Source organism: Lagopus muta, chromosome 4, assembly GCF_023343835.1.
Source record: "Lagopus muta isolate bLagMut1 chromosome 4, bLagMut1 primary, whole genome shotgun sequence".
Lineage (NCBI taxonomy): Eukaryota > Metazoa > Chordata > Aves > Galliformes > Phasianidae > Lagopus > Lagopus muta.
The window spans coordinates 63,386,252-63,402,001 of NC_064436.1; the positions used below are offsets into that span (position 1 = coordinate 63,386,252).

The 15,750-nt window shown below is 38.7% G+C and overlaps 1 protein-coding gene across 4 annotated transcripts in view; it reads right to left on the minus strand.

The window, feature by feature from the left end:
* Positions 1-15,750, minus strand: part of NSD2 (nuclear receptor binding SET domain protein 2) — a 105,874-nt gene that overhangs the window by 7,645 nt on the left and 82,479 nt on the right. For all 4 annotated transcript variants that reach the window (XM_048942828.1, XM_048942827.1, XM_048942829.1 and 1 more), the window contains exons 11-19: positions 6,915-7,046; positions 5,769-5,892; positions 4,554-4,754; positions 3,697-3,876; positions 2,512-2,668; positions 1,522-1,727; positions 1,107-1,210; positions 580-849; positions 368-484 (exon numbers count right to left, since the gene is read on the minus strand). In XM_048942828.1, the coding sequence (XP_048798785.1) occupies positions 368-484; positions 580-849; positions 1,107-1,210; positions 1,522-1,727; positions 2,512-2,668; positions 3,697-3,876; positions 4,554-4,754; positions 5,769-5,892; positions 6,915-7,046 (1,491 nt within the window). The remainder of the gene's footprint in view (positions 1-367; positions 485-579; positions 850-1,106; positions 1,211-1,521; positions 1,728-2,511; positions 2,669-3,696; positions 3,877-4,553; positions 4,755-5,768; positions 5,893-6,914; positions 7,047-15,750) is intronic.

Consider the following 15,750-nt stretch of genomic DNA (forward strand, 5'->3'; position numbering starts at 1 on the left):
TGAAACTGTAGTAAAAATATCGTTAACAGTAATTCTTTCCACTGCAGTATTTCCCAAAAGTTCACACTTCCTCTTGAGATTGGGCAGATAAATAGTTCTGCTGTAGTTGATTTCAAGCATCAAAGCATAAAATGTATGGATTTTAATATATGTGATATTACATTACCTATTTTGAGTCAATGAGATAGATACATTACACACTGAGAAGGGAGGAAGCAGGCACAGAAATACAAACTTACGAATATCTGAAACAGCAGAGCATCACAGACAGCTGACTGACCCACCAGGGTGATCAAAAGAAGGAAGAGGAGAGAAATCAAAGTACAGTTACAACTGAAAGCAGGGAATAATTTTTTAAATACTCTACCTTATCAATAGTAAGCATATAGAAGTGAGTAATGTCATTTTCATGTGCATATTTGATTCTTGCCATACATTCTTCTTCATCAATGAGCTCACCAACATACTCATTCACAAACTCTCCCTGAAAGATACCGAATATCACTAGTGAAGTATATACCAAACCCACAAACAACACCACAGGTTAACAATTTCTTGCTAGGCAAGAATGATTCATACCTTTTTAATGTCCCTCTTTGCAACCAAACCCCATCCTTTCCCATCTGTTTTGATGATCTCTGTCTCAGGGTATTCACGTTTTGTAAAGCACTGGTTTTGGCATCGTTCTCCTGCTGGACAAACTTGTGGATGACATTCATACATCAACATCCGATTGAGGCACTCAGAATCAAAGCCACAAGGGTTTTCATCTGTGGGTTTGCAGTTGCACTTGGGAATCTCAGAAATGTCAGCAGTATATATCTGCACTTTACCACAAGGTTTATTCACCTGAATGATACATTAAAATAGTTCAAACATCACTTTAAAACATTAGCATTTATGGTAAGCATTATTACAGTTGTTAATAAGTGGTTTTGCAATAATAGACGTTCCAACAGTAATGAAATTTCCTAATTACGTGACTCTAAAGGTAAAGTTCAGTTACCAACACAACATTACAACCTTTGCTCCCCATCTATTCAGCTTTTCCTCCCCAGTGATTCCCTAGATCTCTGAGTACCCAGTGTCATGTCCTCACACTTTACCTTAATATGCTTGTATGGTGGAGGTCTACGTTCACTTTCTTGGGTTTCTTTGGCTTCTCGCTGTAGCTTTATTTCTCGAAATCGAGCTTCAGCTTCTTGCAAAGCTTAAAAAAAAAGAAAGGACTGTTGTATCAACAAAAACACTAGAAAGAAAATGACTCTCCTCAAGCTGACCCGTGTTAAAGAAGCATTTCTACTTCCTAGCTAAACCATTAATTTTCCTGCAAACAGTGTTTCTGGAGTGTTAACACTCTTGACAAATTTATCAGTTCTACTCTGCTTCCCAGTTCTATTCAAGCTTTGCTTCCCAAAAAACCGAAGTCATCAGAAAGAATTTCAGTTAGATGCTAGTCTTTTACACGTATACAAGCACGTATATAACGAGATTATTCCTCCTTTACTTCTAACTATGTACCATTTTTGAAGACTTTTCCAATTCCTTTAATCCCCCGGTATCTACTCCCTCTGTCTCCCTCCATATAAGGGAACACCCGTGCTTGATGTGTCCAAAAGTAATCCTTAGAACCAAAGAAAAATACAGGAAATTCTCCAATTTCATGCTTCATTTTCTGGATATTTGGGGGAACATTTTTCGGATGGCAAACTTCTGCAGGCCACCATCTAGCACAGAAAAACAAACAGAAAAACACAAAATGTATGTAAGCTTAACGAAATCACTTTGAAAAGCAATTACTGATTATTACTTCCAAATATAGGATGAAAAAAACCAAAGTGCCTCAAAATAAAATGCAAAACAAAACACCCTGAAGGAGATACGTTCCTGCCCACGCTCCAGCTCAGTAGGCATAGGAAGAAGATTGGGTAGAAAAGGAAAGCCTGACACTCAGATCTATGGGACTTCTGTCTGCTTGCAAGATACACATAAACCTCCTTGCATTGGTTAGCAAAAATAACATCTTTAACAAAGTCTGCAATCTCTATACTTGTTCAAGGTCAAGTGACAGCGTGTAACAGCTAGTAATGCTTTCTAGGGCAAACCCCACCCATCTCTATCACACTCAAATCTCAATGTAAGTGTAAAACTCTAACAGCCTGAGCGACTTATTTTCCAGCCAAGGAAGACAGTGATTCAGGCTATTACAAGTTATATACACTCAATTATTTGAAAAGAACTCTGAAACAAGGGGCAGAAGGCCAATATGGCAAAAGCAGAGAAGTCTGCAAGGAGTCTTGTATGGGCACTGCTGTGGCAGAGAGCAATAGCAAAGCTTTCAAGTCTTGGAACAGGGGTATTAAGCACAGGCAAAGCTCTAAGGGAGATGTGGTTCCCAGCTTAGAGACATGGGAAATCTGTGTGCAGCAAGGCACAGAACAGCCAACTGTATGATCCTTCATTAAAACATTGCCAATATCACTGTAAAAGAAAACAAATTTTTCATCAGACCTGTAATTTCCCAGTTTAACCCAAATAATATCCTGGAAATGGAGTTTCTTCCCTGCCCTGCAGTCATTGCAGTACCAGCTCCCATCTGGCATTTCGATGTTTAAACAGTCCGGGTGAAATGCTGCAGGACATGACTCGCAGCACAACAAGCTTCCTCCTTCCAAGAGAAAAAAAAGATTGACAAACATCAAGACAAAAAAGAAAGATTTGCATTCCAACCAGATTCAAAGCAGTGAGGTTTGTGGTAGGGTCTGCCAGAAAAAAGTAGTTAAAACATGCCAGCTTGCAACAAACACACATCATCTAGCTGTGCACAGAAACCAAATGGTCTTAACTGATTTGAATGCCTGGCAGACTCCAGTTAGTAAATACATACAAATTAAAAAGCAAGCTAATGATATAAAAGCCAGAAAAATGCACCACAGGAAAATTATTTTTTTTTACTTTAATGACTATAATATATTTAACATAGCTTAATATATGTTAGTAATTCACTTTATGTAACATTTTAACAACAAAAAGTAAGTCTAATTAAATTTCTCTTTTTTTTCCCCTCTGGAGAAGAGGTAGGGATGAGATTGCCTGTTCCATGAATTACCATCAGAAAGTTAGCTGCTGCTTAGTAAGCTGCTATGCTGCATGTTAATTTGTTAACAAATCAGGTAAATTCTCATTGCCAGGGTTTAATCAGCACGATGCATTTTGTGCTTCTTAATACGAAGTAAATTTATTAGTCAGCATAAAGCAAAATGCCCTTAATTAGTGGCACTCCAGACACGAATATGGGTTCAATTTGCTGTCTGCTTCTGAAGTAAAAGCAACTCTTAAAATATTTATGTTTTAATATTATGTATGAACAATAAGGAAACACAAAAAGCTTCAGTACATTGAACACAGGGGAAAGGACAAAGAAGGATTTATCATTATGCATCTCTGGTAAAGAATTAGATCAGGTTTCTGGTCTGAGTGAAAATATTCTTTAATAAATTATATCTGCAAAGAAAGGACGCTCAAAAACTAGAAGCAGCACAAGCCAACTTGAAGGTATTTCAATACCTAAGGGAGATGAACTTAGCACGCCACATTTCTAATAGCTTTCTGTAAAGAGATTAGTAAAATAAAATTTAAATTGAAGAATAAAACATTTTGACGCTGCACCTACGTAAGAGCTTTGCATCAGTTTACCTTTGGAACACACAAAGCACCAGCTCACATTGACATGCGCGTGATGGCTTTTTCCTTTCATGGCAGTGAAATGATTCGTACAAACAATGCTGTTGGAAGCGATGACTGCACATCCCGCAGCAATGCACACGTCTCCAGCATGGTATGCAACAGGACAGCGAACACAGCGCATCATCTTTCCTAGCAAAGCAGAACACTGCCATATTTATCTTTGAACAAAACCCGTTTAGCACTTGCTCTTCACAAACAGTATTACTGCTGGTTAACACCAGAAATGTTTCAATTATGTTTGCAAGGTTTGCATTTTTACTTTCAGAGACAACACTGAATTAACAAAGATTTTTAGAGAACATTATACCGAGCTTAAAGCACTACCACATTTAAATACAGAGGCTTCAGCTATGAACAGAGCAGACAATCTTTTCTCAGTCACGCGGTTGTGTTTACAAATGTTTCCCAAGGCTAAAAAGATGCACAGAATCATACAAAATCATAGCATGCTTTGGGGTGGAAGGGACCTTAAAGCCCACCCAGTCCCAGGCCCTTGCTGTGGGCTGGTTGCCCCCCACCAAATCAGGCTGCCCAGGGCCCATCCAACCCAGCCTTCAGTGCCTCCAGGGATGGGGGGCCCACAGCTCTCTGGGCAGCCTGTGCCAGGGCATCACCACTCTCTGAATAAAGAACTCACTCCTCACTGTATGTTCACATTCAGCAAGTCTTGCTGCAATACCTGAATCAGTCAGTAGTACCTGTATGCCTGTAATACAGTGAGGAACTACAGCATGAGCAGATTCCTTACCTCAATATACCATAAACAGACTTATTTATCAGTCATAAACATGTAAAAATGAAACTACCTTTTGAAATTCGTGGATGGGAGGGGTTACTAACATGACAACTGAGGCAGCTGTGCAGAGGACATCGAAAACCCCTGTTCTCAAACACGGTAAGATGGAATTTTTTCACACAGGCTTCATGGTAGAATTTTCCACAGTGGGATACAACACAGCGCTTCAGATCTGCCTTCCTCTCTTTACACACAAAGCAGGTATGCACACCTAGTGGCAAAAATAATAAAAACCATGTAACTAATTTTTCATTCAGACCTGTGTATTTAAAACACTGGGAGTTTTTGTTGTGGGGGGAAGAGCTTTTTTTTTTTTTGTTTGATTTTTAAATTCCATTATTCGAAGCAGCAATTTATCTGCTTTGACTCTTCAGTGTTCAATACTGATTTGTTTAGATACAGATAAATAAAACACAACAAAAATAAAGTTACAGTGGAAATCCACCACAATTAATGTGTGCATATAATACTCAAAGCCTCACTGATCTGCTTTTGTGTTCTCATTCATAAGTCTCAGTATGCCAGGACAACTCTGAATTTTGTTTTTAAGGCAATGAAATAGGATCCTACTTTGTTTGCAATCCTGTAAAATTTGACTTGTAAGTCCACAAACTAAGGACGAGTATCCTCCAGTCTTCTCTCTGGACTGCTTGGAACAACCTTATTTAGGAGAAGTCTTTTTTCTCCAGCAAGGTTCACCACCCGACTGAACTGAGTTTATGAGCAAGAACACAAATCTTCATGTAACATTCTGAGATTAAGAGCTTCCAAGCAGTTATTGCAGGATTAAAAGCAAATTAAATTAATAGCAGTAAGGTGGTCTTTTAATGGGAAAAGCAAAAGATACATGCAGACACAAAAAGAACTGAGAAAAGACTTAAAGTGTTTCATTTGCTGCTTTTTTTTCCACGGATTTCTTAGGTCTTTGAGGCAGACCTTAAATCCACTCTGTAATTGTACACAGACAGATACAGTCTGCAATTATTAAGGCAGTGGAATTCAGAGCAAATCAACCAATCTGCAAGAGATTTCTCACTGAAAATAGAGCGAGTATCCTAAATCATGGCACAGTTAATGGTAATACATGAATTTCCACCCCATCAGGCACCAAGAGGAAAGTACAGTTTGTTCAGATTCATAACCTGCATGGGATGATTTCCTGCAACAACGTATGGGAAAATTACACCTTTTCTTTTTAAAATTTAATACAAAGGGACAAACTTGCCTGATGTACATTCACTACAAACGAATTTTCCTGCTGGTCTTCCAGAGAGCCCAAGGCAGCTCACGTGAAAAGCTCGATAGCAAAGTCCTTCACACAGCAGGAGATCACCTGTTTTTTCACATAGCTTTTACAACACAAAGGCATTTAAGGTTAAAGAAAAGTTCATATGCAGAAAAAATAGTATTCACTATTCCTTTCCATAAATTGCTCCTCAAAATCTCTTTTCCCATGGGCGAAATCATATTTAACAAGAAAAAGACAACACTGCAAGTATCATCACGTGCCCTTGCTTCCTGTTGCAACAAATACTAGTCATTAAACTGAGAAACACCACTGATAGAAACATGGTACATGAGAACATACCCAGATAAAAAGAAACGAAAACAGCTTTAAGAATTTTTCCCTGAATGGCATCTGAGCAGGTTTAGGATAAACCTTATTTTCCCTTTCTTTGGCGAAGGGAAAATAGCCTAGGAGACATAATGATACTTCTATATCCACGCTGTTAGCAGTGACATAAAACTAAAAATGAACTCAACAACAATGCTGGCAGAATTTAAGTGATTATACAGCATTTAAAGATAGATAACCAAACCATCATCATTATGTACAAGAAGCAATGGAAATATAACTGCTTTTCCAGTCTGCTGGAAACAACTTCAATCTGCCCAGAGCTGTCGTATCACCCTTTCATAACCTACGAACTCTGTAAGCATAGATCCAGGAAGCGTTCTGCTCGCAGTGAGCGTGCTGTAAGTGCAGTGCAGCCACCTCTGCTGTGCTCACACCGAAGCACACAGCCATGTCAGATTTCCTTCTGTGTAATAGCAGACAAGCAAGCAGTTCTCTGTCATTTAATCCAGTGACCTGGCAAACCTCATGTGCTGTCCTTGAGGTACAAATCACATTTATTTTACTCATCCGGAAACTAAACCAGAAAGGCTAAGTCACTCATTTTAGATCAAGAAAAAAAAACAAGGAAGAATTCCATCTACTGATACGGCAACACGTTCACTAATGTCTCCTCCATGCGATAGGCACAATAAATCTGCGTCTGCCCTAATGTTGTCATTTTCAAATAAAAAAAAATCCCTTTTCCAGGATACCTCAGAAAACACAGCTCCCTGCCCAGCTACCATCTCTCACCTGACACACATATTCTTTTTTTGTTCCCGTTCCTCGCTCAGATTTTTTGGATGATATAGACACTTCAGTCTGAGTTTCATCAGCACTTTCATAGGGAGACTCTGAGCGCTCATCTCCTGGGCCATCGAAGATCTGAAGATTAAACACACACGTTAGAGAAAGCAGCCACGTACGTGAGCTTTTTTCAGAATGTCAACCAAAGGAAGCAAACAGACTGCAATTCAGGCTAACAGACTGAGGTAAGTTCTTTTGGTTTTGTTTCCCCACCTTTCAAAAGAAAATTTGATTAAATTCAGAGTGTGCACTTGTGGAAGTCTCATCAACAGGGCAATGTAACAGCTATTGTCATAAACTCAGCAATTGCCAAAACAAAACACCAAGACTTTGAAATATGGCATTTTATTTGTATTCAGTCCTATAACCCAGTTAGTCAGTGCCTAGCCAAAAACACAGGGACATGGTAAAAACCCACCATTAAAGCTTGAATACATGCTTTACATGGTATTAACAATGCATTTTAGAAAGAAACTCAGTAAAACTTCAAGCTGTATACCAGAGTCTCTGACTCAAATATCCTTCAAGAGAGTGGCAACGTTATACAGAAGAGAGAAAAACTATACGTAAGGAATGTCACAGTTGTCAATGAATTAAAATACTCCAAAAGATGACCTTGTCATGCATAAGTCTTACATAAAAAGCCTTACCAAATGTGTTAAAGTTAGAAGATTAAAAAAAAAATAATTCATAATTAGCTTTAAGGACAAAATTCCTAACATTCAAGAGAAAACACCGTGCTGTTTTCAGTCCAACAGAATTCAGGGATGGGATGCACATATGAGTCATGTTTTCTCCCTTGTTACAGCAGAAAAGGCAGAATTTCATATTGCTGCCCCAGTCTGAACTCAAAAGCATTGTTATGGCTACAGACATTCTCTACGAGAGCATCACCATTTGCAACTGCAAAACAAACCTGTCACTTTTCTTGATACTTGTTCTAATGGTTATTCACACATGTCATCAAAAATAATGCCTCGAGTTCCTTCTGAGATGTCTAACTGCTACCCACAGCTGATGATGCTTTCTTGAGGTATTTCACTTACAACAAAAGCTCTTTGGATTTTTTCTCCTGTGGAAGTACACTGCAATTAAACCCATTTCAATCCTTTTTGGTAAGCCAAAATTCAGTCTAAATTTCTCACTACAGATTTTTTTTCCAGCCTCAGGAGAATTTTGGTGAGTTTTCTCTGACTGGAGACAGTATTCCCCAAGTCTCCAAGTACAACATCCAAAGCCATTGAGCATGTGAACTTCTCCTCTGCACTGCCTCTGTTCCACTGCCCCAACCAAGGATCTGCCCCAACCTTTTCAATGAAACACTGAAACTCAGTGCTCAAGAGATCATTTTGCCAAGAGCTGTTTGTCAGGACACCAACGCTCCACTCTATATGAATTCGCTTTCTGTTTTCGTACATACAGTCTTATATGCATCCATATTAAACTACACTTGATTAAAACTGGTCTGGCTCAGTAAGTAATTTAGATAGCTAAGTGCACACTCCCTATCAGGCCATCTCCACATCATGTGCAAATTCATTAGAAGTGATATATTTTGAAATCAGAGATAAAAACATAAAGACATCAGACCCAGTATTAGTCTTTATAAAATCCCTTGTGAAATGCTGACTTAGACTGATTACTTCTCACTGTTGCTGCCAGCTAACTTGCGTTCCTCCATTTAATGTTTGTTCTCTTTGAATGTGTCTAGAATTATTTCATAAATTGGATCTGTCTTTTTTCTTGAGATTACTTTCAAGACTCGTATTACAAATTCATTTTCTCTGTGCAAAGGCAAGCTATTGAAGTAATTCCAACCTACATTTCATCTACAATACTTCTACAACTGGATTCATCTCGAGATTCTCCCTAATGGTTTTATAAGTGGTATCCTTCAGTGGGTTAAAAGAACTTGAACATAAAACTGTTGCTTTGTTCAGATACCAGGAAATCTCTGATCTCTGGAAGGAGATGGAAAGTAGCAAACTGCAAATGCAGACTGTCTGCCTGGCCAGGAGTAGCCAGGTTTTGCTGGGAAATGCTGGATTAAGAAGGGTAGTACTGGAGTTCAGCAGAAATCCAGAAGTGTTTTCCCTTAGGGTTTAAGTAAACTTACACAACACTCTTCATTTCTGTTTAAACTCTTCCCATTGAAACACTACTTAGTATAAGCAGTGCACTCCTCTAACCTTTTTTAGTACGTCATTACATTCCTGTTACAACTAGCTAAAATTAGTCACATACGCTAATTTAATGCTACTGGTGTCCTCTGTATTTCCCCCACAGTGAAAACTTTTTCTTAAATCCTAAGTTAAAACTTTTATACACAAATCTGAAGAGGTAAGAGAATTGTTTTCCCACCATGCACCCCCTAGAGAAGGGCACCCTGCTGCCCCAGCTCCCTGCTCTGAAGGCAGAGCACAGAAACAGAACAAACCCTATGACACGTATGCCAAGACAAAGAAGAATAAGGTTTGCTTTACAGCAACAGTTTATTGGCTTGTCTTTGGTTTACGTAGTAGTAAATAGTCAAATGAAGGATGCATATGAAAAGGTAATCCTATGGACGGATGGAAGCCTTTCACAAACCCCTTAGACAGGGGCTACAAAATCACAGCCATGCACGAACCACAGATTGAAAACCACTTCCTTATAGACCTGGAATTTTACTGCCCTACTTAGGGTTAATGCAATAGCCCATCATTTACATTGAATGGTTACTGTGCTAAAGCAGTTCTGGCAAGAATTGGATGCTACCGTCACAGCCTCAAAACCCAAATTCTTGCAAAATTTTAAGACAGAACTTGGCAATTCACAGCAGCCTATAGATTCATGATGGATCTCATGCATGAATACGCATCACATGAACAAAATATCTGTAGACAATCAGCTACAATGCTACCAGGCTGAGAGTATCTTGCAGGAAAAATACCACCTCTGTTTTGCAATCACCAGGAGCCCTGAGCAAATCACAGATCAGACCTCCATTCAGCACCAACACTGCACTAAGCAGCTGAGAGGGACACACTGCTGCAACGTCAAAAGATCACTCAATCTCTAAGTTTAGCATTGGACTTAAATTGCTTTGTGCAGGGTGCTACAATCCCAAAGGTGCATCTCACCCAACACTCAGAGCTACTATCATCAACACTTGAGTTTTCATGGTAGCTAATTTTAGGGAGCAAACGACAGGCATGGTGAGCAGAGTTCCTCTTACACTTGTAAGAGAGGGATGCCTTTCTGGAGGAGAATTCTGAGTTTAAACTCATGTTCTCAATCTCACTTTCTACTACTCATCTCCTCAGTAAATAACTCTATTCCGTACACTCATTCTTTGGGTCTGCTCCCTGTGATCAGAGCCAGAATCTGGGAGCTCAGCTCCCGAGGCTATCCAGGAAAAGCTGATGGAGATATAACCGAGCCAAATGTGTCCCTGTCCCCTGAAGGCCTGTGAGAGGCTGGAACAATCTGTCGAAAACATTTTTTGGAGGACCTACAACAAAATGGCACGCAGAACAGGAAAAGGCCGGGGCGACTGCCTGCAGCCTGAGCATGCTGCGACAGCACAGCCAGGGCTCCCAGCCACCAGGGAACAGTTCCACAATAAAAATACCTTCTGATTAAAAACACTAACTGAAGCGGATTTATAAGACGGCTGGAAATCACTTTCTGCAGTAAAACAGTGCCACCTCTAAAATTAAACATTAACACTCGTGGGATTTGTTAACACAGCTAATACGTCACATCGTGACAGATGTGATGGATGGATATGCATTCAGCACAAACCAATACAAGTTTTTGTGGTCTTTTTTTCTAAAATTGTTAAGTCAAACGTGAATCTTCCTTGTGATCATGCCAGAGCTTGCCCTTTCCTTATTTTTGTAACATAATCTCCCTAGAAAAGTAAATTGCACATAATTACCTCTTCTGATATTTAGGCAAAGGTTCAAAGGAAGCCACGCTTAGATTAGTGGCGAAACCTGTTAATTAGTAATTCACAGCAGTTACCGGTTTGCTGTGTTATTCTGTTGCACATGTTGAGTAATACCTTACTTTTCATAAAGGCAAAGTAAAACTTTTAAGACAGTGTAAATTTAGGGGGAGAAAAGGCAAAGCTGTTCAGCTCAGCTGTGCGACTGACAAGTTGCAGCAATGAGTCCTGTCCTGTCCTCCCAGTCCTGTCATCACAGGCGTTCTCCATTAGCAATTAACAATGCTGTAGCACGGAACCAGCATCCTCACAAGCACCAGCACACTTCACATTCTGCACGGCAGACAGGCTTTCCTCTCAACCACAAAACAACTCAGTTTCAGAGTAGTTGCTGTTAGAGGCTTTCACAGGGTGCTGGCTGAACACAGAGCAACCAGCTGATATTTGAGAAGTCAAATCCAGGTCTTTTTAGTGAAAACTGCATCTGCGAGCACACAGGACATAGGAGAGAAAGGGAAAAATCTGAGTTGAAAACAAGGACTAATTGAAATCATCAGGAGCTTTACTTCCTGTTCCCCTCAGATTCTCACAGCTATCTTTCCTTTTGGAAGTACGTTTTCCACTGCTCACACGCATGAGACTCAGAATGTGGAAGGACACGTGATTACCTTTTTTTTAAACAACTTTTTTTTTTTTTAAACACGCTTTCTATAGCTTTGTTATTGGGAAAATATTCATTACTGAGTCAAACTGGAACAACATTTTTGGCATCTCTGTACATTCTTTGGTTTTAGTACGGTATTTTTACCATGTTTTAGCAACTGAAAGATACAAACTCTGGCAACAGATCACAGTATTAAGAATTGGGTCTACTGATGTCAACGTACATTGATCATACATCTTACGTACTTCAACGTTTGGGTAATAGTTATTCAGATCTACGACAGTACAACAATCAGGGCATCAAGACTTCACAACTCCAACGTTGTTGTAATTTCCTTTGGAACCAAGCCTTTTGCATATGTTAAAACTCCCTATTCACAATAATCAAAAGAAGCATTTAATGGATTCTTTCAGACAAACATTGACCTACTTCTAGAAAGACTGTGGAAGAATGGTTATAAAAGCAATCTCCAGCATTAATTCCTCACTGAATGAAGATGCTTTGCATGCTGCAATATTTGATGTATAAAGGCAGGTTACACCAGCAACCAATACGGTGGGCAATTGTTTAATTGCTAAATATAAGATTTTCTACTGCTTAATTACTGTATCTAAAAGGTTGCGCAAAAGTGATATTCAGTGTGCACAGAGATGTGAGGACAGACTGTAGAATAATGTACTTTCCTTCTCAAGGTTATGCTGAGTAAGTAAGAATTCATTTTTGATGGCTGCTGTTGGTCAGGCTAAGAAAGGAGGAAGAAATGTGTGTGTATTTACATTTAAAATAATAAACCAGAGTACGAAAAGGAAGTAAATTGAGTCAGCAATGTATAGAATGTGATTTTATATGTTCATATTCTTAACTTTGTCTTTTTATTGAAGCTGTCTAGAAAGACATGTGAGAAGAGGGCAGGAAAAGGATTCAACAGAAGCATTATGTAAAAATCACTTTTAAAATGTTTTTCTTCTAATTCTTTCCTCAGCTACACCACTGAGAGTTCCAGCTCACTGCACCACCAACCAAGGCATTCAACGGTGAAAGGACAGAGCACTAACGTATGGAAACATCTTTCACTCTTACATCATCCAGTACATCTAAATGTTAACCTCAACTCTGCAACAATTTTTAAAGTATTCTTTACAATCAGATTCCCAATTCAAGTTTTAGCCAGAAATTTCAGCAGAAATGTGAGCCAATTCCTTATTCCTTCTGGCTTTTCTTTTTTTTTTTAAATGACATGTTGGCATGTAAGCTCAGCTTGCAAATTTCTAGAATGATGTGGGTGAATTCTGCAAGTGGCACCATTAGTTCCACATCTGGATGGTTGAAATGTCACGCATTTAAAACATATATATATATATATATATGCACGCACACACATATATGGCACTGACATATATTGGATGATTGGATGCCAACTGAGAGTATAATACAAGAAAGGATGATGTGGAATTTAAGAAGTCAAATGATCCTGCGTTTCAAAGAATTGAGTGAGAATGAAGTGAAATGCTTTGTGGATATTTACTCCATTCACCCATTTTTTTTCTATTCAAAATTTTCTACTCCATTAACAATTTTCCACTTCCTTACTGACAGCTCCCAAATCAAACAGTGCCAGCAAAACCACTACATCATAATTTCAAGGAAAAAGATGTTCAGAAATCCCAGATCTGAAAACAAATGGCTGTACTCATCCATCTGCAACCTAAGAATTCAAAGAAAAAAAAAGTTGCTAGAGGATGAACGTAAAATGCAACTGTTCTGACCTTCAAGGCTGACTCAACCAGCTGCTGATGTGGCCATTAAGTGTGCTTTTTGATTTAACCTTAGGATTAAGTCTTCATTTTTAAAAGCTGATATCTAAAAAGCATTTTGCTGGCTCATGTCATCTTAGGGGTGGGGGAGGGGGTGTAGGTGATGACTTTTTTTCTTCCCTGTCTTTAAAGGATGAGAACATGAATATTTGCTGAGGCAAAAGCCCACACCTCATGAAACGTAAGGTTTTCAAATACTATCCACACTGTACATTAGAAACTGCAAAGTGTAAAAGGTTCAAATACACTTCAGTGCTTATTGGCTTCACCAGGAATTTTCATTTCCTACAGCCAATTCAGACATGCTTTCCCTGCCCAGCGTATCAAGGTTCAAAACGAAATTGGAAATTGCAGTGAGAAAGTTGCTAGCATTTATGTATCCATGGTGTGCACACAGGAATGGGCTCCAACAGTCATCACTCCACCAGCTGCAAACCCCTTCAGATTTTTTCTAGCTACCAAAGTGCAATTTTCATTAAAATGTACATGCTCTTCCTCAGAGCACTTTATCAACACATTCAGTCTTGTGAAAGCAGCTCTTGTATTACTCAAATGTGCTTGTTAAACAGCATACATTAAGAATACAAGCTGTGGTCTTAGTCATATTAAGATCAGGTTGCTCTTCTGTCACGTTGTGCTTAATCAGTTAGAAAATCAACTAAAGGGCAAATACTTTCAGACAGGAAAGTTAACTCTCCTGCTTTCCTTTGTTTGACTCAAACATCTTTTGTATTATAATCCCAGTTGTAAAACATAAAATGGAAACAAAATCCAAAATGTAGATTTCCTTTAAAGCTAGGGGTATAGAAAATAAAAAGAGCATGGCAGAAGCAAGCCTCCTCTGCTGCAGATTCATCAAGATCAACACAAAAAAGTAACCTACTGCTTTCAGGTCACCCACTATCTCTAGCAGCTATTTTGCATCTTCTTGTAAGCATTTTATATCATGTTTCCATGACTTCTGAATGCTGTTGGCTATTAAGCTCCACTGTGCTTAGAACTAGGGACACTGCTACAAACTCAGACTTCCTGCAGTGACTTCAGCATCAGTGATGTCCATACCACAATCAGCCAGGAGGAAGTGGACTAGTCTGGCTAAGAGCTTCCTATTGAAAGACTGGAGTATGGATCTTCTGATAAGGAAACTTGTTAGTCCTTCCACAGAGATTTACCAACTGCCTTTTCTTCTTAACAAAAGTCTTAATGACTAGTTGTGTAGTTGTTGTTTCTTGTTAAATCTAAGCGCAAGATATATAAAAATATATAAACAACATGCAGATAGATCAGACTGTGTTCGAAAGACAATCTATTGTGCACCCACACGCAGACAGAAAAACTGACAGAGCCAATTGAGTTACAGTTAACATTTCCTTTATTTCAGTATAAGAATTCCTGAACTGAAGAATGGTATTTTGGCCCATACTGCTAGACTAGATCAATTCTTTAAGTATGCGGTGCCACAAGTGTACACAGTACTATCATAGCAAAAAGACGGCCTGGGACAAGTTTCATTTTTATTATTAGCAGTAGTTAGACGTTTCAGGTAAGGATATTATGCATTTCTGAATTTGCCTGGAAAGTTAATAAGAATTTTGAGAACATTTTAAAACATTATAAAATTGCCTCTTGACACCCACGATACTTTGGTACGAGATGTGGAATAAAAACCTACATGTGATAAACATTCAGTAAACAGATTCTCTGCACTCCAAAGCCTAAGTAATACACAAGCTGAGAGTAATTACATAAGAAACTTAATTTTCTACACAAAACGTGCTGCCAAAGAACAAGACTCAAACCTAGAACTTTTTTTTTTTCCACGTGAAAGTGAAAGCATCGTAACAAAGCAGTACGGCCTGGTAGGCAATGCAAGTCATTTCAACTGTTAGAGGCTTTGGCAAAGGTTTAGCACGAAAGAAGTCCAATTACTTGCAGTGTTTCACAAAACCATACCCCTGACTGCTTATTGGTGCTTTGAAACAGGGAAGCGAACTCTATAGGCATACAGAAACAAACAGGAAACAACTGTCTGCTAGGTCATGAAGGATGTAAAGAGAAACTAAATATTGTTATTCTTAAGCCTTGTTTTGAAGAGAAAACTATCATTGAAGGAAGCTAAGAATAAAATGCCAGAAAGACATTGATACATATATTTTTAGAACAACCTGCAAGCATATCTTCAACTATTTTTTCTTCAGGGCAGTAGTTTCTTAAAAATAATGTGAATTTCCTTCTTCCTTTCTGTTCTTAGGAGCACAAAGGCAGTTATTTTTACCTTTATTAAGCATGCCTGGAGTATTTTAGTTGTATAATGTAGGACAATTAGACTCCAGGGTTGATAAATGGAGCTGACGTACTTAGTTGCAAGTTGTA